The sequence below is a fragment of the Glycine max genome, chromosome 9 (assembly GCF_000004515.6).
Source record: "Glycine max cultivar Williams 82 chromosome 9, Glycine_max_v4.0, whole genome shotgun sequence".
Classification (NCBI taxonomy): Eukaryota; Viridiplantae; Streptophyta; class Magnoliopsida; order Fabales; family Fabaceae; genus Glycine; species Glycine max.
In genome coordinates this window covers 837,343-863,593 of record NC_038245.2, presented here as the reverse complement: position 1 = coordinate 863,593, position 26,251 = coordinate 837,343, and the positions used below count along the sequence as shown (strand labels likewise).

The window sequence follows — 26,251 nt, the reverse complement described above, 5'->3', positions numbered from 1 at the left end:
CGAACGAACTTGTATAGATTATTTAGTAATATAAACATACAGTAATAATAATATAAAAAATGTTAAAATTAAAGGCATGTTATTACAATCTTTTATATCATCAATTCAAAATAGATCTACACATCATTACGGTAAATTTTTACCAATTACCACCTCGTTTGTTTGACTTCAAAATAGATTTCCAAGATGACTTCCCCAAGTGACTTCAAACATGTTTTTTTAAAGCAAGACTTCAGACATGTTATTAATTAATAAGGCTCCTTAATTTCTTCAATTATTTTTCTTTATCTGTACCTGTACGATCAAAATGCACGGCTTTGAAACTTTAAAAGTCTGACCATTACGTTCTCAGCCCTGAATTGAATTCACATATTTTTTAAAAAAAAATTGTAAGATGGTAAACGAAAGAATTAAAATTATATTCATAATTTTTTTTACTAATTAAAAAACACTCACTTGATTGTTTAGAAAATAATTTTTTAATTTCTATCATTTTTTAATCATTACTTGAAATAAAATTTTTTAAAAGGTTAGTTTATAACTTACAATTTTTTATATTTTTTTATTCTTAATATATTTATCAAATTTTCTATACATCCTTTTGAATAAATCGTGATTTTATTATTTTTCAATCACTTTATGATTTTTAATTATTTCAATAGTTAATTTTATTAAATACTTATAATTTAATAAGTTAATTTTTCAACTTTCAATTAACTTTTCAGTTTTCAATTAGTTTTGGGTCAAAAATAGTACGAGTATATTTCACTTGCTCCATTTTAAAATATAAAATACACTGACCTTCAAGCTTTTTTTTAAAAAAATTAACAAAAAGAAAGAAAAACTAACTTAATGAGCTTAATAGTTTTACTAAATTATATATTGGTTGCTGAAAAATTGATGCAATAATACTCAAAACCATTATTATTTTTTTGTTGAGTAAAATTAGAATAAAAAGTTTAATATTTTATATTGAAAACCTAAAATGCTACTTCTTTTGAAAAAATAAAAAGAAAATTATAAATAACAACGAAGTTGTCACTAATATTTTTCTTTCCTTCACATATATATAACATGTCAAATTAGTGAATTTACATGTGATGAAGAACATACAGTTGATCAATGCATGCTAAACGATCGATATAAAAATGAGAAGTAAGACTTTTCTTTTAAAGGATTATTAATTCACTTTTCTTTTAAAGGATTATTAATTCACCTACTCAATATATATTTGGTTTCCAATTAACTTGGATGACAAAATTTATTTTGACTTTTTTTTTAGTTTACAGAAATTTATTTTGACTCTATCACATGTTGAATTAATAATTTGAATGTGCACTTTTTTTTTCCGTCGACGGTACGATCAGCATGCACGTACTGCTTTTGAAAGCTTTTAATAGTATTATAAAAGTTTCTGTCACAAATTAGTCTTATAATTACGTTCACATAAAGTTACGTATCGTGACATATTACATGAGTCATATGGGATCCATATTTACGTGTATTATGGATGGTATATAATCAAGTGAAAATGGAAAACTTTCACAGCTTCACATACACACACATTTTAATATTTAAAAGTATGAATATATTAAACTTTTTTATTCTGTTACACACACATATTAACCTTTATACAATAATTAAACTAATTAATTGTAAGCATTTTTAATTTTTAAGAAGTGTGAATATATTAAACTTTATTATTCTTTTACGGACACACATGTTTGAAGTGGTAAGGTATTCACCAACCAATCTTGAAATAGTCACCATATCATTTAGCCTTTATACAAGAATTAAAATAATTAATTATAAGCATTTTTAACTTTTAAAAAGTATGAATATATTAAACTTTATTATTCTCTTACTTTATTAATATTTTATCATTTTACTTGGTAGAAATATTAAAAATGAACATGAAGGGAAATAAATAATAATTAACATTTTTTAATAGATAAATAATTAAAATTGCTGAACACTCGTGAAGTTTAACGAGTGTTTTTCTTGCTATTATATTTAGCCTGTACATGTTGCACATGGAAACATAGATATAGGTTGACACATAATTAACGTTGGAGGGCTTCTACTCTAGAACTGGAAGATAATGGAGGGTGCTGAGAAACAAGTATAACTGTATAAGTTCCGAAGGTGATAACTGATAAAAATGACAGGGAAAGAAATATTAAAGAGAATCTATTTTTCAACATTTCCTTTAAATTAAAAACTAAGGTGTAGAGACTAAGCTGAGAGCTGAGGCAAATTAAAGGCTATTTTTTTATGCTAAGCCTTTGGTTCATCAAAATAAAAGGATTCTAACTAATTTATGTGTTACAATATAACCTGGTCAGCTTGTACTGGGTTCATCATCTGTAGTCTGAATTCTGAAAGGATAAATAATACTTATTTATGTGTGACTCTGATTTTTTTCAGATAGGCAGTGACACACATCATCTATGACATGTCTTCACAGGTGAAGAAACAAAGAAGGGTATTGTGGGATTTTCCATTTAATAAACTGGTGTTATTATAACCGACTTCAGCTGTTACCTAATGAGAAAAAAAGGGGGTGTGAACACAGGCAAAGTAGATAGAAAGCAAGCAAAAACAATAGCTACATTAAACAAGAATCGCGTGGTACAAATTGACTAGTTAAACACATGTTTTTTAACTATAAAATATTGTAATTCCATGGTTTAGTGTTAATTAATCAATATACTCCAAATTACTCGTTTCACCTTTTCAGTACTTGTGCTAGAGTTGTCCGGAAAAAGTCAGTAACTCAACAAAAGGTTTCAAAATTAGTGATAATTAATTAAAGTACTTCAAATTTCTTTTTTTGGCTGACCAAGTACTCCAAAGTCTAAATTACTCGTTTCATATTTTTGAATTTCTTTATTTTAATCAGCAAATAAATTATGTGTATTAATAATAAGGTAGCAGAGGTACCGAAAAGCATTCACAGAAAGAACAGAGTCCTACATAAAAATGATGCATGAATAAAGAATAACCAGGACTACAACAAATTGGTAGAAGGAGCGCCATCTCCCCCCAAGCATGAGTTCGTTAATGATTACCAAATTCCCTTTCCCCATTCATCAACTAGACTTGTACTTAATCATAGCAAATATTCCCTATGTTTTCCAACTTCTGTTTAACAAGTAAGGAAAATGTCAATCACAGGGCAAAAATTTGGAATACGTCGTAAAATCGCCGTACCCGTACTTACTAAAATAACGAAAGTGAAAAAAAAAATAAGTGACTTAATTATTAATTTGATTCTTTTATTTATTGAAAATGTTTAATTATTTTTTTATTTCTAAAAGTTTTAATCAAGTCCTTTATTTTTATAAAAGACCTTCCTCAATGTGATTCTTTATTTTTAAATTGTCTCAACGTGTTCCTTTATTTTTATAAAAAACCTCACGCAATTGAAATCTAAAGAACTAAAATTATATAATTACAATATCTAAGTAACCAAAAATACAATTAAGTTTTGTTTGTTATATTAACTATGTACAAAGAGAAGTAAGAATAAGAATTAACTAAGTGAGTCTAGATCATATAATCACACATCAATGATTGGAATCAAAAGTCAGATAAAGAACACATTGCTATTTTAAGAAAATTGTATTTTTTTTTAATGTTGAAATCATATATATTTATTAGTTATTAATTTAGTTTCTCATAATATATAACAAAATCGTGATGGTTGATTAAGTATCAAAGTGAATAATATTTTGAATATAATGATCTTATTAATACTAATGGACTTAAGGTCAAAACCTTTCTGAGTTAGAAGGATGCCATAAGCAACTTTTATTTATCCTTAACACCTCGAGAACTTGCTCTAAGTATGTAAAAAAGTTTCATGTTAATTAGGAGTATAAATTAAGAATACCTGATTTATAAATATCATTATTTCTTGAGTTAAATATTCACTTTTTTAAGATAAAATTAGATTGTCTTGTCTAACATTAAAGTGAATAATACTTTAAATATGATAACTCTAATTATTTCAACATAGTTCAAGTCGAAACAATATATATAATTTAATTCAAAAGTTATTTATTATTTTTCTAACAAATATTCTAAAAAGGTATAAAATGAGACAAGTCAGTCAATAGACTTGAAAGTTTGTTATCGTTGGACATAGCCCTCAAAACACTTACATGCAGAACTAACAAAGGGGTTTCTCATTGCCTTTTTCTTAATTTAGGAATTATTGCATACGTAACATTAAAATGTCTTAAGCGGAAGTGAAATTTGGTAGAATTAGAAACTAGAAATTCAATTGTTATTCATTTTAGAAGGAAAAAAAATACAATTTGCTTTCAGAACCATATTATATTAATTAAAGTTTGATTTCAAATACAATAAAATTATCTCTAATATTCTGCGTAGATTTTGGTTTTATATTTATAATTATTTTTATAAATTAATCTCATGTTATTAAATTCTTACTCTTTTAATGATCAATACCTTAATGATTTAAATTACGAGAACCATCTTTTTTAAAATTAAAAATAATTTATTTGTTAAGAATAATTTAATTTTTATGAATATAAATAAAAAGAACATAAATAAAATTAACAATGAAAATCTAAAAATGGTTATAAATGTTAAAATATAAATTTTATTTCCAAACTTAATATATAATATTCAAACATATTGTATTTTTCAATATTATTTTTTCTCTAGTTTTTATTGCACCATTTTTTCTCTTTCCTTGATATATCTTTTTATTTATTATTTAAATACAATCGTCCTTAATAATATTTCAGGTTCAGCAGTGAATTTTTTACTTGTGGTTTGACCGGCGTATGGAGTGACCGCCAGAATGGAAAAAAAGTGGCAGCGTATAACGCGTGGCACCCTCTGTGGGTCCCATTATGAAATCGGAAACCCTTTGACGCGCTACTCCTCCTCCTCCACACGCCTCTGTACTGTGCGGTGCCGTTTTTAACTTTCCTGCTCAAAAACATTTTTTGTCTCTTTCATTCACTACCTCATTTTTTATAACTCAGATTACTTTACTGATTCTCTCATTTATTTTTTTATCTCACCGTTTAAATTAATTTGATTGGTTTTATCGTCTAAATTTAATCATATAATTTAAACGTGTATTTTGTGACAGCTTAAAATTATCACTTCAGTAATTTTAAGTAGTTACAAAATACAGGTTTTTAATATCGTTTGTCCAATTTACATGTCATGTCATGATAAATTGAATCGATTTTAAAAATTAGAAGATTAAGTTTAATTCAAAAAATTAAAAAATCAAATCCAACATAAAAAATAGATTAGAGATGATTAGTAAATTAATTTAACTTTTTTATATTCTATGTCCTATTTCGTTCTTAAGAATTCCTATATATCATAATTATGTAATTACATCCCAATAAAAACTAATTAAATAACAAAAGTTAAGGATAGGCATAAAAAAAAGAATGTAGGTGTAAAGAAAAAGTTATGGAAAATTTAAAGCACTCCCAACACTTATGTACCAACCAAACAGATTCAATTTATAATATCTGAGATTTAAAAAGTATTGACTCGAAGTTACTGTATTGTGGAAGACTACTGGGAGTGGAAATCTATGCGGAATGTATACTTCAAATTTCAAACAGTGTTTTATCACTTTAAATCACTTCTGTTAGCTTTTTAAAGTGACTTGAATGAGATTGAGTATAAGGGAAATAAGTTCTTAGTTTAAGATCACATACATCTTTCGATGAGAAACATATTTAGGATTCAAATTCATTTTTTTTTGTTAAATTAAAATTAATCTATCAACTCAGTAACTATAGAAGTGAAAGAATTACTAACTTTTGCACGTGCATGTGTTTTTTACTCTTAATTATTTAATATGCCAATATTACTTTTTAATCAAAATATTTAAACTATTACATGCTTTTGGCACATCTAGTTTTCTTTTATATAATGGAATCTTTTGTTTAAAAAAATATAAATTACTTCAAACTTATTTTTAATCAAAATAAATTTATAAAATCTAGATCATATAAAATCAAGCCGCCAAACACATGGGCTCTCAAAGGAAATATACTAGCTAGTTGTGGTAGCTTTTAAAACAAATAATTTTTCTAAACTTCATGGAAACTCAATACTCCCCTTAAAAGTAATATTTTTTATATGAAAAATAAGCGTTAGAAAAATGTAACCCTTGCTCGTTCTATTTTAGATCAAAATCCAAAATGATTTTCTGAATACTATAGATTCTAAAAATAACATTATAAAAACATTTCAAACAAGTACACTTTTGCTCAATCAAGCAGTCTAAAAAGCTTACTCGTTGATTTTTTTAAGAAAAAAAATAACTTTTTTTTTTATTGTTTGTTTATTGGAAAGGCATGAAAAAATGCACCATTATTCCTCTAACATGGACATGACCTAATCTGGACAAAATTCCTCTTCCTCTGCAATAAAGGGTATTGATTTATTGCTTGTTAGCTAAAGCACATGTTAATGCTAACTAATGCTAATAATCAAAAACTGAGTTGGGTGTATGGAATTGGTTGCATTAGCTTAGTTCCGCTTGCGTTTCTTGACTTGTACGCGTCTTCCAATTTCCATGTGAATGCCAATTCTAATTTTGCTGACTGACTCAAATGAGGCAGCCACAATAGTTGAAATAAATTACTCATAATTAAACACATTCTCCAAGTTGACTCCCACCCAAACTTGCGGAGAATGCTAATGCCCTGTGTAATAATCTATTGCACAATAAAAGACTATGGGGAAACAAAATAGAACAATTAAAAAAAGGAACAAAAGTTGAGAATCTTCTAACGTTGACTACGAAATTTTGTTACACTTAACAAATATTTGTTTGTTAACTCAATATATGCTTCGATTAAGATCCCTTAATTATTCAATCATCAGCTACATTTATTTCCAGCCACATGATAACGATGTACCGGATAAGAAGCCTTCTCTTTGCCCCGTTAAGGCTTATAGAAAGTATTCAGAAACTTAAATTGGAAGTCTACGATTATTCGTTTTGGAAGAATTATAAAGTTTTAGTTTTGTTTTAAAAGTTAGCTTAAAAGAACTTCTCCAGTTAATTTAACATAAATGTGCTTAGTTCATTCCGTACTATGGAATTATATATAACAAATATTTGCATATTTGATTTCAGGTCTAACATCCCATACCGTGCATTAAAAAAAAAAAACAGAAGTTATAGAGTTATTTTTATTTGGAGGTAGAAAAGAATGATGTATTTGGATAGAAAATTTTAATTGAAGAAAATAATTTATTAGAGAATTTAAATTTCTTTAATCTAAAATTCATTATATGAATGTTTTTATATGAAAGAATTTAAATTTTTAAAATTTTAAAACAAAATTTTAAACAACTAAAAATGTGGAATTTTAATTTCCTTTTAAAATGTGAAAAATTGAAATTTTCTTCTTAATAGAAGAATTTTCACTTAAAAGCTTCCGAAATTTGTTCTTGAACTTGAGATTCTTCCTCCATGCCAATGATCCTCTTCTTCAAGAAACACCGTCCTCGTAGAACATCGCGTGTGGGCGTAGGATACACGTAGAATTGCACCCGCCAGTCATGAGAGCAGTCGTCGCTATCCATCACACGGCGGAGGTGCTCGCCGACACGGAGGACCTGAGTCATGCCTTACGCCGTTGACAGGAATGTGTGATCGGATGTAATGGTGTATACCGCCGTGTCCTGATTTTCCTGTGACTTTTCATACCGCATCAATGTTATTTTCTTTGAAAGCACACCAAACATATCTTTTATTCTCTTTGCATTCATTTTCTTTCACCTTCACAATTTTAATTTTTTTCATCCAAACACAAAATTTTAAAAATAAAAGAATTTCAATTGAAATATTTAAAATTCTTAAAATTTAAAATTTATCAGAATTTTGAATTTTCTCGTCCAAATACATAATATAATGTTAAATCAAACACTCGTTACATCGATAAAATTTCAAACCTTACAAGCAAAATATCATAAAGTCCGTCTTAAATTCATAACATTTAACATTACCCGATAGTTGAAACTTCAAACATCTGATTTTGAGAATATAAATACACAATTTTTTTTGTATACCTCAACATAATGAATTGATGCTTGTGAATTCGAAGTTATATTAACATTTTCATCGAAAAATAATATATATGAACCTTGAAGCCAACTTGTGATGGGAAACATAAGATTGCATAATGCTTAAACTTTTAACTAAATATTCGTATCTAATGGAGTATACATAATTAAATACCACTACCGTACCGTATGTCTACGTCGTGGGGTAAAAAATACGGTCAACCCCGTTGGTGTGGGCTGACGACATTACAACGCAAGCAAACCAAAACGGATGAAAGAAAGAGGTTGTTAGACACACCGTTTGGTTAAACCGGCCAACAATAATATTCTTTCTGATCCTTCACTTCAACCATAAAAATCAGGTTTGCAACTTTGTATTTGAAAAAAAAAATAAAGCAAAAAAAGAAAAAAAACAAAAGTGTTTTTGAAGCCTTGAGTTGCACAAAGAGACAGGTGTGAAAGGGATGGTCGTTTGAAAACCTGGTCGACTTTTACAATTCGTAATTTTACTTTTTGGAACAAATCAAATTGCTTGTTCATGGCAAACGTAATGGAAGCTTCCTCTCACTGGGAGGCTGGACCCAGTGGTGACACACATAACGCGCCTTTTATAATTGATCTTTTAAGAGGTGTTTCTATGTCAATAAAAAATTATACCTTTTTTAATTTTAATTGAGACTAGAGAATAAAAAACAAGTAAATGTTAATTAGTGTGGACAAGAAATATTTTTATTGAGAAAAAAATTATAATATTTATATTTTTTACATTTTTTTATAATTTAAATAATAAATACTTTTTTTAATTCTTTAATTAACTCCCTTGAACCTATGGTAAGTGACATCCTAATGAATATCATAATGTATAATAAATTCATACTTTTACATGAATTAATTAGAGCATCTAGATATTTAGTTGTTCTAATTTAAGATTTAACCCCTTACTGTTTGTTGTTTTGTTTTTGATTTTCTTCTCTCAGACTTTAGTCATCGTTGGACATCAACTACTCAACTACCAAAACCCATCCACCCTTATAATAACCCCCCCTCACCCCTCTTTCTCTCTCACAACCTGCTCCAGTTCATTAAACTCGTTTTTTGCTAGAAGCAGGAAGAGAAGAGAAACAAACAAACCACAAAATAATCAATTGAGCTACTTACTATAAGATTTAGATCTCCCAACAGAGAGTTTCACAAAATTGCCAAGTACCCTTTTCAGGATCAAGGAAGAGAATCAAGAACCAACAAAAGGTGTTGTTCATTGTTGTAGTTGTTTGTAACTGTAGCAACAGGAAGATGGTTGGAAAGTTGGTTGTGGTGAGGCTTGTGTTGGCCATATCTGTGTTGAGCTCTCTCCTTCTGACAACCTCGGCACAGACAGCATGCAAGGGCCAGGCCTTCACCGAAAACAAGGTTTTCACCACATGCCGTGATCTTCCTCACCTATCCTCGTACCTCCACTGGACCTTTGACCAGGCCACAGGGAAGTTGGACATAGCCTTCAGACACACAGGAATCTCTGGAACAGACAAGTGGGTTGCATGGGCTATCAATCCCAGCAACAACCTCAATTCAGCTATGACGGGAGCACAAGCTCTGGTGGCTATCATACCATCTAGCGGTGCCCCAAATGCATATACTTCTTCCATTGCAAATCCCGGAACCACACTGGCAGAGGGAGCCATCTCTTATAATCACTCAGGATTGACGGCTACCCATCAGAGCACTGAGGTCACCATCTATGCTACCCTCACTCTTCCCAGTGGTACCACCACTTTGGTCCACCTTTGGAACGATGGTCCTGTGTCTTCTGGTACCCCTGCAATGCATTCTATGACTTCTTCCAACACCCAATCCAAGGAAAGCTTGGATCTTCTTTCTGGCTCCAGTCAAGCAGGAAGTGGGAATTCACTTAGGAGAAGAAGAAATGTAAGTACCTGTTATTCTACTTGCTTTTTTTTTTTTCCGACAAATGTTGGTTTTGTTAGAGAGGGGATTGAACCCACCACCTTTCCCTTCCCCCTTAACCATCCAATCCACCTTATACTCCCTGCATGGTTTCCTTGGCATCAAACCATAAGGGATGTTTGGAAATTCGTTTTCTTCTTTTTTAGGGAGAACAATTGAAGAGTGTGTGTTGATTTGTTCAGGTCCATGGAGTGCTGAATGCACTGAGCTGGGGGATTTTGATGCCCGTTGGTGCCATAATAGCAAGGTATTTGAAGGTGTTCAAATCTGCAGACCCTGCTTGGTTTTACCTTCATGTTACATGCCAAACCTCTGCCTACATAGTTGGTGTTGCTGGGTGGGGAACTGGTCTCAAACTCGGAAGTGACTCGGTTGGTATTAAGTATAACACCCATAGAGCACTCGGGATCACCCTCTTCTGCCTTGGAACCCTTCAGGTATATGACTTAGGAAATGTTCTTGATTTGTTTGTTTCTTAAGCCTCTTCGGAATGTTATGGGACTCACATATATTTTGTTGAATACAGGTTTTTGCTCTGCTTTTGAGGCCCAACAAAGACCACAAAATCAGAATCTACTGGAACATTTACCACTACGCCGTTGGATACTCCACCATAATCATCAGTATCATCAACGTCTTTAAAGGGTTTGATGCATTGGAGACTTCTGTAGGGGATCGCTACAATGACTGGAAGCATGCTTACATTGGCATCATTGCAGCTTTGGGTGGCATTGCTGTGCTTTTGGAGGCCTACACATGGATTGTTGTGTTGAAGAGGAGGAACTCAGAGAACAAGACAGCACATGGTGTCAATGGAACAAATGGGTATGGTTCTAGAGGACAGCAGGTGTAAGGGAAAGTGGCCTCATAGATACTGGATTTTTGGCTTCTGAATTCTACTTATATGAGTTTGGTTGTTAAAACTTAAACACTTTCTGTTTGTATATTTGTTCACTTATATGGAGTGTATTTAGGACACTCCCAGTAGCTTAGAGTCTGGTTTTGATATAAAATTCTTTCATAGGATAGACAGTGAGTTCCTGGGACATGGTTTTCAGAGGATACCTTGTATCGATTTTTCTTCATATTTGTATTTATTGTTTACTTTTGTCTTACTCTTTCTCCATACCTTCCAGTTTCAAATATCTTTGCTTGTTATGTTATCTCTCTGGGTTAGATGGCCTAGTGGTATTCAATTTTTCTTTGTTCCTTTCGGTTGGGGGCAACAGCCTAGTGGATTTTATTGCATGTACAATTTGGTAAAGCTCTTCCAAAAACTTTTGTATCGAATTGAATTTCTTTTGGTCATATTGGACTTCAACAGTGGAGCTGTGAATCGCATAAAGGCTATAAAGAATACAGCCTGTACATGACATATTTTGGTGAGCATTATTGACCAAACCTCTTGGGAATCGTTTGAATTTATCAAACCGAAGGGATGGATGCATTATGCTCCCTTTCTGTCATATTCCTTCCTCTACTTGGACATTTGGACCATTACCTGGCTTTACACTATTCCGCATCAATCATTTTCTATATTTAATACACCGTTTTCCCCTTTTTCTGAGAGTTTGAAAACCGAACCCACAAGCGGGAGTGCACGCCATCTTATTTTAATTAGCAATGAGTTGCTAATTGCATTTCTTCTCGTATTTCGGCCAAACTTTTTTAACACCGAGCCAAGAGACAAAGGCACTAGGCCATAGCGGTATCACAGTAAATTAGATAAGAAAATGTCAAAAGAATCGCAGCATAATCTAAGGCGGAAGTTTACGGGAAACCTCTCATACCCCATGTGAATGGAATTAATTTAAAGCGAGTTGCATCGTTAACACGTGAAACATTTAATCAGAATTAGAGTATATATGCTCAAACAATCACATTACCATCAAATTCTGCCATTGTAACGCTATTTTCACTAATTTTTTTCTGCAACACTTTCTACAGAGAGAAAAAGAGATAGAAACCAAAGAGAAATGTGACATAAAATAAATAATGTGATGAAAAGAGATAGAAGAAAAAAAATGAATTGCTAAAAAAGATTATGAAATTTTTCAGTGAAAATAACATTACTTATTCTATTATTAGATAAAAAATTGTTGGCCTTGCTAAATAACTGTACTCAACCCTTTTATTTAATGGGAGCATTCTCTACCCAATCACCGATGATGAAAAAAATGTGTCAAAAGAGCGTGTTTTAACATTCTTAATATACTGATATTTTAGCAATGTAATATAAAAGGAATTGTACTCGTTTGAAAGGATTTAAAGTGATTTACTATTGAATACTTTGGATTCACAGAAGTTAAAAATTCTAAAACATTTTTATCAGGCAACTTTTACCAAAAACTGAGAATCTTAAAAATTATTTGGGCAAAAGCTAAACGAACTAACAAAGATGGCTTATATGATAAGTTCTTGCCATTGATTAATAGTAAATTTCTCAAACCATTTGGCGCAGAGTATCAACAAGTGCATCTTTTAAGAAAGAGTTTGAAGCTGCTACTCGCTGAGATGTTATGTCAAAATCTGCACCGGACCTGAAGTAAGTGAAACATCAGATGTTGACATAAGCACGAAATCTTTCCAGCATATCTATGCAACTTTGTGTTATAGCTTTCTAAAGTGCTAGTAAGTCCTGTCAACGGTGCATAAAATAATAAAATATGACACAATGCATGTCCATCCAACAATATCTACATAACTGTCCACAAGATGAAGATGCATCATGCTAAGAGCCAAATGGACTATATACCTAACTGTGCGGAGACTATCTAGAACTAAATACTTAGTCCCTTCGTGAAGAATAAGGATATCTAAGCAAAGTTACTTACGGATCAAATACAACACCTCCAGCTTCTCTAACAATGACAGCACCACCTGCTACATCCCTGGAAAAGGAAAGAGGCCTTGTGAATCACATTATCACATTGCCAAACATTAATGTAGAAGGAGATATTCATTCATACCAAGGACCACCAAAGCCAAGTTCAAAGAATACATCCAGCCTTCCACATGCAATTCCACAAAGATTCAGAGCGCAGGAGCCACTCATTCGAAGAGATCTCACCTGACATAGAGAAGGTGTGGTTATGGCAGAATCAGTAATATCACCTTAGTCCAATAGATTTTATGGAAAGTCCCAGCTTTACCTTGAAAAGCAAGCTTTTAATCCTATTGGTAGAGGCATCTACTGTTTCTTGGTCACGTTTTGTTCCGGCCTGCTCTTTCAGAAGGGAAAAACATTGAATTTCAAGTTTGTCTTGATTCAAAAGGCAAAATATTTATGTGGATCTGACCAATAATCTTAGACTTCCAATTCAAGTTAGTATAAGATAACCTTACTAACCAAAAGGATTTGTAGTAATTAAGCACAATAATGCGGGTAAAAAACACATGCATACTCAGTGGGGATGCAATCTGCTAAAAGATCACATTGGTATTTTGGGATGTTTTCAATTTCCCAAGATTAAAATATACTCATACAAAACACAAATTTCACTTCCAAAATTAGATTCTTATTATTTATTCAACAACTCACAGTTATTGCCGGAACAAAATGAAATGTCCGGAATTTGTTGCTTTCAACAAACAACACTCAAACGATTACATAGTTATGATATGTATACATAGGGAATAAGCTTAAAACTTGGAAGATTTAGGTGGCATACAGGAATCAAAATATAAGGCTCTAATGTAATTTGCCTTCCCTAACATGATTTCAAATCATTTTAAAACACATCTAGACGTGGAGGAGTTAGTAAAAAAATTTAATTCAGTACGGGCAAATTACAGACATACAAATAATTTGATACATCCATTTTTTTAGTATAATATTTTTTGTGGAAATAGAGACACTTCAGAGTATTATGATTTAAATGGGTTCAGCAGCAATGGCCATGACTTATGCATAGTGTCATAATTGGGTGTTAGACCAACCAAACGCAGGACATAAACAAGGTTTATTACTATTCACTGAGTGGGTTTATATTTAGCTAACTTGATCAACTGAAAGAAGCACTCTCACTTAGAAGGCCATTCCACACATTGATATTTTGCAGCAAAGTATATTTCTCAGTTCCATGTGTTATCAACACAAGTGCACAATAAGAAGAGGGAGGGAAATACCCTTCATTGATACAAAAAAAAATATGAAAAGAAAAATAGATTTCACATAGTAAACTATAACAGGTTGGACTTACCTCAGTTGCAAGAAGGGAGCTGATTAGTTCAGTTTGAGACGATACTGTGAAATTTGAATGCATAAGCATAACATTTAAATTAACAACAATCATTCAAACAATAAAGAACAGATGACACACCTTTTATGGGATTCCCATTCAAAAAGGCACCTTTTCCACGGATTCCAGTAAAAAGCTACACACAGCAATCCCAAATTTTAATTTGTATACTAAGCAACAGAGGAAAATTAAACCACAAACAAAAAAAAAAATACATGCAGAATTTTAACATTGTATAAAACTTTGCATGTTTCTAACTTATGGAAATTTTAATTGTTTTGTAGTCAATCACTAATAAAGCATCAGTATGGGGGAAGATTGCTCACCTCATTAATTATTGGATTGTATACAACACCAATCGTAGGAGTTTTTCCAATTGTGAGACCAATGGAGACACAAACAAAGGGGAACCTACAAAGTACAAATAGTAGAATTATAGTCAACCAATATGGAAATATTAGTGTATAACTAATCCATTGTCAACTTAAACATCAGAATTCATGATTACCCATGCACAAAGTTAGTAGTTCCATCCAGGGGATCAACTATCCACGTGGGTTCATCTGTAAGTTCTGTGGTGCCATAGGCAGCCGTGGTTTCTTCCCCGATGAACTAAGAACACCAATTTAAATGAACTTAAGGAAATATATACTGGCAAAAAAGAGAAAATAGCCACCCATCTTAAACTTGAGTAATGATTATATGTACGGCTGTTCAGTTTGAAGGAGATATGAATCGACCTTGTGAGTGGGATAAAGCTGTTTGAGATTATTAAATATGAGTTCTTCACATGCTTTATCAGTTTCTGTGACCAAATCAACCTGTACATCACATTAAAACAGTAAAATAAAGTAAGCAAAATAGAGATCATTCAATGCATAACAGTCAAAATGAACTTTCAAAATAGACAAAGACAATAGACAACTTCATGTAATAACATCCTCTTTGCATAGTGGCTTCGCATAATAACAATCTCTTTCTTTGTATTTGCATGACTCATTTATCACCCTTTCGGCACACACAGCCAGAACACACATCACAGAGCACATGCACAGGACACAACAAAAAAATAGGGAGATAACAGCAAAAACAAAAAACAGAGTGTAGGGGACCGCTGGACCAGCAGGACTTCGAATAATGAATGTGATCAGAAATAAAATACTATGAAACCCAGAAAATATGAAGCACGTGAAGTGTGTTGGAGTCTGGAGGGAGGGGGGAGACATTAATTGAATTGATGCAGGGCGAAGCATGGCCCTTAGTTGGAGATTATTACTATGTGAATACACCTTGGATTGTGATAAGCATGATATGTCTAGATGAGTTGAGCACTTATCGGCTAGAACTTATTTGGTTCTTCATGTGTTGGAACCAAGGGCATTTCATGTTCATAGGTCCTAAAAGTTTTGATAGTTACCATACTTTAAAGATCAGATGAATTCATTAACAAAATTGCTAAGAGTACAGAATCAGATTATGTCCATAATAATCAACGATATGAAAGAATCATATAAGGATTGTCTGAAGTATTTGTCTCTTGAAAGCTCGTACTACCTCGTTCAAAATCAAACATGATACACTTATGGTATGTTTGGAACGAATTATGTAACATGGATCCGATACTCTCTCTCCACGTCCAATACTCTCATTACGGAGAAGCAAGTATTTGTCACTTATGTTTTGACGAGGTTAATCACGTTAAAGAATTGAAAGCAAACACGCACTTAGATTTTAAAGTTTGCAATGTGCTCAGTGCACTGAAGTATAAAGACAAAAAGTACTAAATGAAGTTGTGTCATTTCAATACAAAAAGAAGAAAAACAATAAAACAAAATACAATAAATCTCTGAAAAGTAGATTGTCTCCCAAATAAAGCAACTGTACGAACCATTAGGGTAGACCTACTGGTGGGGAGTTTGGGGTAGTATGGATGAGATTCTAGGTTCAAACTTCGCAATTACAGCCACAATGCAAAGGTTTTTGAGGTCTCCACAATCACATTGCAACTGTGGTTGTGGCCCCCATCAGCTGCATTTTTTGCAATATTAAGAATCTTGACAAAACCGCAATTGCAACTGTGGCTCAATTTTAAAACCTTAATTGAAATTATAAGATTTTAGGTACAGAGGATGAAAAGACAGATAAAAGAGACTGAATCATCTGAAATTGATTTTAACTTCATATGATTACAATGCAATGATAAAACTTAGACTAACCCTTATTTATACTAATATTATATCATAATTCTAATTTCTAACTAAACAAGGAGACAGATCATGAAATACAAGGAAATAAAAAAAAATACATCTTAGGAAACAATTGCTAAGATAGTACAAATATTAGATAAGGAATTGTTGTGGAGGCTTATGACTTGGACCAGGTGAAGGAGAGTGAGGGGCATGCCGAGAATGCCCAAGCACATTGTTTATCCCGATTTGAAAACTTGATTAGTCACTAAAAGTTTAATTTAACACAAATACTAAAACAAAAGCTGGTAGAAGCATGCACTAGTGGAAAGGAGAGAATGCAAGGAAACCTGTCCTTTGTGTTCGACGTTTTTGGTCTGGTAGAAGCCTTTTCGAATAATCTGGAAAAATGGAAATCAATAGAATACAATTCATTACAAGAGAGTCAGAAAGCGAAAACGAATCAATGGAGAGGCGTAGAATGAAAACGAAGTTACCTCGCCAGCTTTCTGAGCCGCGTCGACCGCAGATGCGAGGAATTCTGAGAGCGATTCTACAGATTAAATTCAGTCAGTGAAGTGAGTGAAGTTTATAATTAATAATAATTAAGTACGAGATCCCACATCATAGATTAAAGGAGAGAAAGATAATGAGATTTATAGGTACCATTGTCAACCATTTTCTTCTTCAATTGTTGAAACTGAGACTCAGAAAGAAAAGGTACTGAAATGGGATGATGTAGTAGAGGCTGTGCTTTCTTCTTGCGCTTTCCTTTTCACGTACTACACTCTGTCTATCCAGTTCTCACTACTACACAAGCACATCAAACCGCAACTGTGTGCTATATATATATATATATATATAACACTACATTTTGGAAAACAACTAAATTCACTATTAAATAAGTTTTTATATAAATTATTCTATAATTGAAAAAAATTGAATGGAATTCTTTTCATGCAAGTAAGAAAATTTTCAAAAGATAAAAACAAGTTATTGACATATAACATTTTTTTTTAACTTCTCCCAAAACTTATACAAGTGTTTATATCATAAAGTAATTCTGAACAAATTTTAGTTAAGTTCTTTTAAATGCATTTATATCATGATTTTCTTATAAGTACTATCTTTATTTGGAAATTTACTTTTATTGGTTTTTGGTTAAAAAAATGATTTGGATTTAGACTTTTAAGTTTGTTTCACAAATTCCAGTCCTTAAATTTTGGAAATGATTTTAATCATTATTTACTGTTGCTAACAGAAAACTGTATTTTTTATTATTAAAGCTTTAAAAATAGAAGCAGTGTGAATGGCATATGGAATATGCTCAAGATTATACTGATGCGTTGTTTTGGTTCCGCGCCATATAGTTTTCCAAGTTCTAGGTTCCGTCGTCATGTTCATATATGTACCAAACATATACCTGAGAAAGTGGGGATGATTGGCACATTGGGCCCCCCTTATTGCATGATTCTCTTTTATTGGTTCGTAAAAGCCTCCTCTCAAGTCTCAACCACAAATGAAGAAAAGCTCCACCCTTAATATTGTTGCAAAATAGAGAAAAGGGGATCATGAATACTTTTTGGATTGTGGGCTTGAAGAAGTTGACTGCTAGCTCTTCATCCTTCCAAGAAAAAATGCAATTATGTTTTCCATTTTTGGGAACTTAGGTTGGAAATCATGTTATTTGAAATTGACCAGCATCAAGGAAACAAGTCATGGACGCAACTCAATAAAGCCAGTGTAGACTGCAAACTACCAAAACTTCTCAACTAGTGTTCATGATGAAGTCTTTCGAGTACCATCTCATCCCATGGGCAGTTCTCACTCTCAACTTCCAAAAAATTTCATAATGCCAAGAGCAAGTTCTCAGCCACATTCTTATTGGTTGTAATTTGTTGAAAATCACAATAAATTGCAAGTTCCACATCTTATTTAATTATTTTTTTCCTAATTTTACAATTTTTAATAAATTCAATTATTTTTTTCCTAATTTTATAATTTTTAATAAATTTTAACTATGAAAGAGAATTTAATGTGTTCCTTACACTCATATCCACAAAATACTAGAATATATCCTAAACAAGCAGCATAACGTCATCACCCATAAGTAGTAGTTAAACAAATGTGATTGTGAGATTATTGCATGACCTTGCACAATTAATAATTTACACGGCAGCTTGGAAGACCTTATTACTAACACCTACAAAGACACTAATAATGTAGGCTCATTTAAGCAATTTATTTATCTACAATTTTAAAGGGCGGTTACAAAATTACAGAAAGGAAGCATCGAAGTCTGTATGAAACGGATCGTCTCATCGTGATAAAAGACTAACAGAACTATTACAATACACAATTCGCTAAAGTGAAATGCCACACATTGCAACTTTGCCACTTAACACAATTTGCAGTTCAGGTGCGTCGCTGTTTCCTTGTTTAAAGAGCTTCAATTTCCCTCATCACTTGAGCTTTGTCAGCTTCAAATTGTTCATCCTCTGCACAATCACAACACATTAAAAGCTGATCATCAGAAACTGATAATTGATACTATAAAAGCAACTAAACTATCAAGAGATGACATCACTTACCTTTGTCAATTTTGAAGTCTTCCAACAGTCTCAGCATCTTACTTTTGTTCGCAACAAATATACCGACGATATCAGCTGGCTTATGTTGGTTAGCAGCAAATAGCTGTTATGACAATAAATCATCAATAAACGCCTGATTAAGAGCAGTCACTTCCAAATGTGTGCTATAAAATTGTTATAGTACCTTGAAAACATGAAATGCTTCAATCTGTATGCTCTTGCTTGACTCCTGCAGAAAGAAATCAGCACTGGACCCATAAAATGCCACTTTAAACACATTCCAATTTCTTAATTTTCTCTCATTTAGACATACTATCATCAGAAACTCAATTTGAGCATTAATTAGTGTTTAGTATTCTAATATTGATGCGTAAACAAACTGCAACAATAGCAGCAGGGTGAAGAGCTATATATTTTGACTGAACTGATGCACTTTCACGGCAAAATAATAAAGACGGGAATAATATAACAAGGATACATAAGGATTGGAAGACAGGCAGCACACAAGCAAGGCAAGAAGGTAAGTAATAAGACATGTCATTTAAGTTTTATGTAAAGGACCCATACTCTTAGAAGATTCATTAAAATCCTCAAGTTGTCTCTTGAGCTCACATATCTTGTCATTACGGCTGAATTTGAACGATCAAGTAACATATCTCCCAACAACTGTGAAAGAGAAAGAAATCAACTCAGCCATCATATATGCATCAATTCAACATGAAACTAACATTAATTAAACAGCAGACTGCAAAATCCAAATTTCTCTGGGGAAAAACAAAGGAAAACCACTAGCAATGTAAACGTTGACTAGATGGGATTTAAAAAAAAAAAAAAAAAGTTCAGGAACACTCAGGTCAAATGAACTATAATTGCATACACAAACAAGTGAAGATTTCTCATACCCAAATTAATTCCCTAATTTATTTTCCCTAACATCAGCCAGCTTGCTTCGGTCAATGTTTGTACAAATTAGCAAGTATAGTTGAGATCAAAGTAAAATTTATATGGATAGACCAAAAAAATTTATAGAACCTTGACAGCTTGACGCCTTGTAATATAATTGGAAGATTCCAACAGCTTAGTGTTATATTCTGCGAAAAACTGAAAGCAGGCAACAAAAAAGTAAGTAGTAGTTGATTAGTAATTGACATATAACTACTTAAATAAACCAGGTACAAATAACACATTAATATAAACTGACAACCAGACAATTATATGTATGCGGCAAAAAGTTATGAAACAAATCTTAAAAATGTAGTATTTTTAAAAAAATAACATCCCTAAATATAGTGAAGGAACATGCTTGTCTGGTTAGCAATCATTTAAGAAAATTAAACAAGTGAATAACCACAAAAACGAATATGGCTATTTGATAGAAAATATGTTCATCCACCATGCATGCAGAATAATTTTCCAGAAGTGCGCATTTTTATCTTTACAGAAGTCAATGTTTAAAAGCAGAGAAACAAAAAATATAGATCTACTAGGACCATGCCATATGAATGAAAAGAATAAAATTTACAATAGTAGTCAGAACTAGAGGTTCTAAAATTGTTTTGTCAGATTATAATTTATACCCAAAGCATTACCCGTCAAAACTAAAATCAAAATCAAAGTCATGCCCATATTAGCACCAAATTAGAAACTCTAATATGAGAACCTTAATCAACCAAATGTGTCACCCATGCATATTATCTAGCAATAGAAAGTAAGGAAAAGAAAAAAGGTGGCATACAAGTGTATAAATTAAAATTAAAATGCTACTTTATACTTGGGTTGAAGGGGAACCTACCCATTCATAATTCTTGGAAAGGAATTCAGCCACAGTAGATTTATGTCTTGTCAAGAGCTCCTGAAACAACACAACGCCATATGGCATTGACTCTTTGCAAAAGAGTGCATGGCACAAAATAAGGAAACTGTGATCACAAGTTCTTTCACACAATACCCACCTTAAAGGTTGCTGCAGCATCTGCAGCAATGTCAAAATTTGGAAGTTGGATATAGTCAAAAAACTTCTTCATACGAGGTGAGTTCAGGACATATCTGATACAAAATCATGAAGAATTACAGCAACACATTAGTTATGATGGGAAAAAAATTATAAGACCTAGGTCATTTTCCCTTTTCTAATTCCAGTGTTCAGTTCTTTATGAGCTTACTACACATCACCGTCCTCATTTGGCATGAATCTAGAAGTGCACTTAAATGAAAAGTATAGGAACCAAAAGTGCCAGTATATAACTAGAAAATGCAATACTATTCTAACAGAGATTACAACCCTGACAGTTTCTAACAGTCATCAATCGTTAATAAGCTTTTAGCTAGATAGCACACAAAACACGGTGAATTTGTCACATTCTTTTTTCTTACTTTGCAACAATCTGGTGTCTTATGCACTCCCTCAGCATCGCACCATAGTGTAAAGCCATATCTTGGTTTTCATAGCTGAAAGGCAACAATTGTAAGTCATTTGCATACTCGAATTAGAGTCTATAAGGGTAAACGTAATTTAATGAGAACCACAATATGAAACATAAGAAATAACATGGGCATCACGAGATGTAAACAAGACATACATTCGACAAAACTAAATTTAAAAATCACAAATCCAGTGATCAGGGACATGAGATTGTCATGTCTAATTGATGGAGATATTAAATTCTCAAGGTTGGTAAAAAAAAAAATTATTTCAGTTCATTTGATCAAGCAGAAGAGTTCACCATACTAGAACAAGAATCAAGAAACCAAAAGTGTCATCCAATGTTTTCTTACCCAACTATCAAAATATCCATAAGATCCATATTTTTCTCCAGGTAATCAGATGCAATCAACTTAAACTGAACCTGTTGCCTTTGTAAATTTGCAACAACTTGAGTGGCATCTTTTCTGGCCTGCAAAGCCCATAGTCTCCAAGTTACCAAATAGTAAACAATTGCAGTACAGCATCAAAATAAACATGTGATTCCACACATCACCCAGATTCTTATTTCTTAATAAGCATACCAATCCTACAAAGGGTATCTAACAGCATCAAACAGTGCAAATATCAGGAGGTCTATCATAAATTTCTTTACTACCTCCAAATTCAATTTTGGAAGACACTTGATAAGCAGTCGCAACGTATCCTCCTTAAAGAACTCCTGAGTCAACTGCGCACAGGCTTCAGACACTGGTTCAGATTCACTATTTCCATACAGGATTGACTTTAGCTCCCTGATATTTTTAAATAGCTCGGACATCTGCTGTTAGATAGACCACACAAACATCAAATAAGAATGGGTGGGGGTGACTTCGCTGGCACAAGAAGCCAAGATCCAAGAAAAAAAAAACAAACAAAATAATTCCAGCAGTTCATTTTTGCTCACACAAATTCTACTACTGCTCGTATAATGCCTGATGATGGCATGTCAAGCTCAATTATACTCGCAAAACCGAACAACTGAACAAAAATTGCAATACTAAAACACGAGCATCAACCACCAACAATTGAAATATTTAAAACAAATCATCACCTACTACAGTGATTAATCATATTATGTTCTAAACTAAACTAACGTTCTCATAAGATACAGTAGCAATTATCAAGATAAAGAACATCATAAACAGCACAGTGGTTATTCTGATGCACCAATCAAGACTCTAAGGTTCCGCTCAACGGTGATGTAATGATGTTATTAAGCATTGGGAATTCAAATAAAGAGCTTTTTTTTATTTAATCAGAGAGCAAGCACAATAGCAGAGAGTTTAGTTGAGATCAGACTCACGAAAAAAAAATTTAAAAAGTATAAAAATTTAAATTTTGAGATCTAAAGATAATGAAACGAGATGAACCTTCTCTTCACGTTTGCTTTCGCGGGTTTCGGGGCTGCGATCAACAAAGAGCAGAAGATCTCTGGTCTGGCGCACTACATCTGCAGGAGTGCGAGGCTTGGACTTGAAGAGACCCTTCATCTTCGTGCTCTGTTTAAATTTCTTTCCTCTGAAATCCCAAACAATGATTAGGGTTTCTGATTCGGGAGAGCAGAAGAAAAAAGGGGGCAAAATGAGAACAAGATGAATCCCGATATTTTTGTGAATAAAAATGTAATTTTTATTTATTATGTTTGAGATTTTGTTGGAAAATTATGGAGGAGAGGATAAAATCCACACTGAGCAAGCATGGATACAAAACGATCAGCTACAGGATTAAGATTCGACCTAACACTAACACCAGAAAAAACAACCCTGCTTTCATAATTCATCTCTCCGAATTTTATTTAACTGCTTCAGCTTCAGCAAAACTAAAAATACTCACATTTAGCAAAAGCTTAAACTAATTAAATTGTAAATAAAAGTCCACTGCTGTAACAGAGCAGCAGATTTCTCACCTAATAATTTGTTTTTTTTTTTTTTAACGAAAGAACGGTTCGTCGCTGTTATTGTCCATTCATCTGTAACTATGTATACCTATTTTATGCATGTAATTACATTCTTAAATTTTTATTTTATTCTTATAATTTTTATTTTTTTTTAAAATCATTCACTGATTTTTATTATTTTTTTATTTTATTATTTGAGAGAATATAGGTAAAGAAAAGGAAAAAAATTATTTTATTATTTTATTTTTAACCCAACTCTTTCTTGAATAAGAAATATATTGCACCAATAAGACAAGATAAATAATATAATAAGGAAATCATATTCTACTAATGCACCAAACATTGATGAGATAGGACAAGTATTATTGAGAACATCACATCTCTCGTTTTGGTACAAGTTTTGAAAACCCATTCTCAAGAATTGTTGATTCATAGGGATACATTTTTATTTTTTTTACATTTAACTCGCTTTTCATTTCCACATGCAAAGGTGAGTAGCTTACGTTTCCATGAAAATGAAAATAACTTTTTGGAGTGATTACCTTTCTCCACTTCACTATTTCATATTTCCTTCTCCACTTTCAATTTTTTCTTAATTTTCCAATTAAATAAAGATTTTTTTTAAATTAATAAATATCAATTAAATATGTTAATTGGTAACATTGCTAGAACTAGTATTCATAGGAATGTTATTAAATTTATTATATTAGAGTTGATTTGTGCTTCGAAGTAGTATAGATAATTTTAAAATTATTAATAATATTTTAAGCTTAAATGATAGTTTCTTACTAAAGTGTTCTTATTAAAAAGTTGAGGGTGCTGTAAATTGTAAAATTATTTTAAAAAATAGACTTAGTTACATTTTTAGTCCCTTAAATACTAGAATTATACAATTTTAGTCGTTTAAATTTGAATTGTACCTAATAGGCAAATATCACAACTGTACGTTTTTACTTTTTGGTTCCTCTGATTTTGATTGAGCCAATTAGATTCTTCAAGTTACAATCAAGTGATTTTAGTCCATTTGTTTTATAGACCAACATTATTTTTATTAATATCTATGAGATAATATATACAAATGAGAAAACTAAAATCCCACAATTAGGATACTTGAAAGATCTAATCGACACATTTAAGATTTGAGAGACTAAAAATACATAATTACAAACATTAATAATTAAAAGTGAAATTAAGTTTTAATAATATGCTAAGTTCCATAATTAACATAAGTTGGAGATCATATATGCACTACCCATTACCGAAGACATATGTCACTTTTTTTTGTGAGGCCCAAGGCCAGTATGTCACTAAGCCCATAAGGTTCTTTCCAGCATTCACAAGTTTCCGGTATTTATTTATGCCATTCACAAGTTTCCGGTATTTAGCCAGTTACTCGCTTTATGTAAGCCCTACTACCCTAAATACAGTAACATATGAGGACTGGTTTGCACTTTGCACAAATATGGACCCAATTTAATGCTAAAGGACTTTAAGAGTCACAAACAGGCATTTTAAAGGAAGGAAAGTGTTTTAGTCGAAGACAAGGCTCAAAACGACAATTATAAAGGACATATATTTACCCACTCTAAAGAGATGAATGCAAACTTTACTATATTTTTTGGCACCTTTTTTTTTCCTCTTCCTCACAACTCATATTTTATGGTAAGAAAAATAAAAAATAAAATCTTTAAATTTCTCTCTCCTCTTTGATGGGTGTAAAAATAATATAAAAGAATGTTATGAAAACGTTCACCATCAAACTTTTGATAAAGTATTTATTTATTTATTTTCCTTTGTGGCATATTTTAATAACTTATTAATCAAGGAATTCAACTTGATTTAACTTAAAATACTAAAATAATGTATACTTTTGTCGCAAACTAGATGTGATACAATGTATCAAAGATTAAAAAAACTATATATAATACATTAATAGATTGATTTATAAGAATTTTATATTATCTCTATATCTTACCTTTTAATATAAAAAAGAAGAAAAAAAGCTCTCTTTCCTTTTCTAATTATGAAGCGCAAATAATATATTTTAGTAGACTTTATATACATGATTTTTTTTCTAATCATGATTTATCTACATGAAGCGTAAATAACACATTAATAGATTGATTTTTTTAATGTAAAAATTATCAAAATAAGTTATTTCTCTCAATACAATTTTCATATGCATAACAAAAAAAATTGACTTTTATTCAAAATATTTAAAGAATCTAATCATTTATAAATTGTGTTGAACCTTATTCATCTGAATTTTAAGCAAATAAAATTAGAAACAGATTATCAATAAAAATATTTGTTATATTATAAACATACAAATACACTAAATGCTTTATTTTTTAAAAACAAAAACTTTCTATTTTTTTTTAAATCAATCCCTCGACAGAATATTTTAAAAATTCTGACATTTACGCAAGCATAATTTAAATTAATATATCATGAATTCTACACTACACTACACGGCAAAGAAAATTGTTCGCAAAGATTTAAATGGAAACGACCCTACACAGTTCCATAATCTATATCCAAAACAACAAGCTGCAAACAAACAAGAGGCCAAAAGATCAGACTCTAATAATTAATTTCTCAAACAACTAGCATCATCAAAATTTTAAATCATATTCCTCGATTACCATTGTGACAGTAATATCATGATTTTGAAAACTTTCACAATCGCATTTTTTTTCCCTAGAAATATAATTTTTTTTAATCATTGTAATATGTTTATTTTATTTTTTATCTCTAAAGTGTTTTAGATAATACTTTGAACAGTGACTAAAACAATAAAAAATAAAACAATTATATTTTAT

General features: G+C 31.6%; 3 protein-coding genes across 6 annotated transcripts; 1 reads left to right on the top strand and 2 right to left on the bottom strand.

Annotated features, from left to right (window-relative positions):
• The first annotated feature begins 9,037 nt into the window (after window positions 1-9,037).
• On the top strand, window positions 9,038-11,165 carry LOC100803576 (cytochrome b561 and DOMON domain-containing protein At5g47530). Its single transcript, XM_003534818.5, has 3 exons — window positions 9,038-10,011; window positions 10,233-10,487; window positions 10,577-11,165. Exons 1-3 carry the CDS (start codon window positions 9,379-9,381, stop codon window positions 10,901-10,903), a joined length of 1,215 nt encoding a protein of 404 aa, XP_003534866.1. The 5' UTR covers window positions 9,038-9,378; the 3' UTR covers window positions 10,904-11,165.
• Window positions 11,166-12,303: 1,138 nt separating this feature from the next.
• LOC100799849 (inositol-phosphate phosphatase) lies at window positions 12,304-17,309 on the bottom strand. The gene is made up of 12 exons (NM_001255373.3): window positions 17,144-17,309; window positions 16,975-17,030; window positions 16,828-16,878; window positions 15,032-15,112; window positions 14,800-14,903; window positions 14,618-14,702; window positions 14,373-14,427; window positions 14,253-14,296; window positions 13,203-13,271; window positions 13,020-13,120; window positions 12,885-12,941; window positions 12,304-12,590 (listed from the first exon to the last, which is right to left on the bottom strand). Exons 1-12 carry the CDS (start codon window positions 17,154-17,156, stop codon window positions 12,494-12,496), a joined length of 813 nt encoding a protein of 270 aa, NP_001242302.2. The 5' UTR covers window positions 17,157-17,309; the 3' UTR covers window positions 12,304-12,493.
• Window positions 17,310-18,591: 1,282 nt separating this feature from the next.
• On the bottom strand, window positions 18,592-23,532 carry LOC100797189 (putative MO25-like protein). Of its 4 annotated transcripts, none has more exons than XM_014761527.3 (12): window positions 23,439-23,532; window positions 22,903-23,050; window positions 22,149-22,313; window positions 21,844-21,962; window positions 21,442-21,516; window positions 21,021-21,114; window positions 20,861-20,920; window positions 20,101-20,169; window positions 19,636-19,734; window positions 19,253-19,297; window positions 19,069-19,171; window positions 18,609-18,975 (listed from the first exon to the last, which is right to left on the bottom strand). In XM_014761527.3, exons 2-12 carry the CDS (start codon window positions 23,020-23,022, stop codon window positions 18,917-18,919), a joined length of 1,008 nt encoding a protein of 335 aa, XP_014617013.1. In that variant the 5' UTR covers window positions 23,023-23,050; window positions 23,439-23,532; the 3' UTR covers window positions 18,609-18,916. The 4 variants fall into 4 exon arrangements, with proteins under 4 accessions (NP_001350744.1, NP_001241904.2, XP_014617013.1 ...); XM_041004808.1 differs by lacking the exon at window positions 23,439-23,532 and adding an exon at window positions 23,269-23,283 and having other exon boundaries at window positions 22,149-22,310; NM_001363815.1 differs by lacking the exon at window positions 23,439-23,532 and having other exon boundaries at window positions 18,592-18,975; window positions 22,903-23,339.
• Between the last annotated feature and the right edge of the window lie 2,719 nt (window positions 23,533-26,251).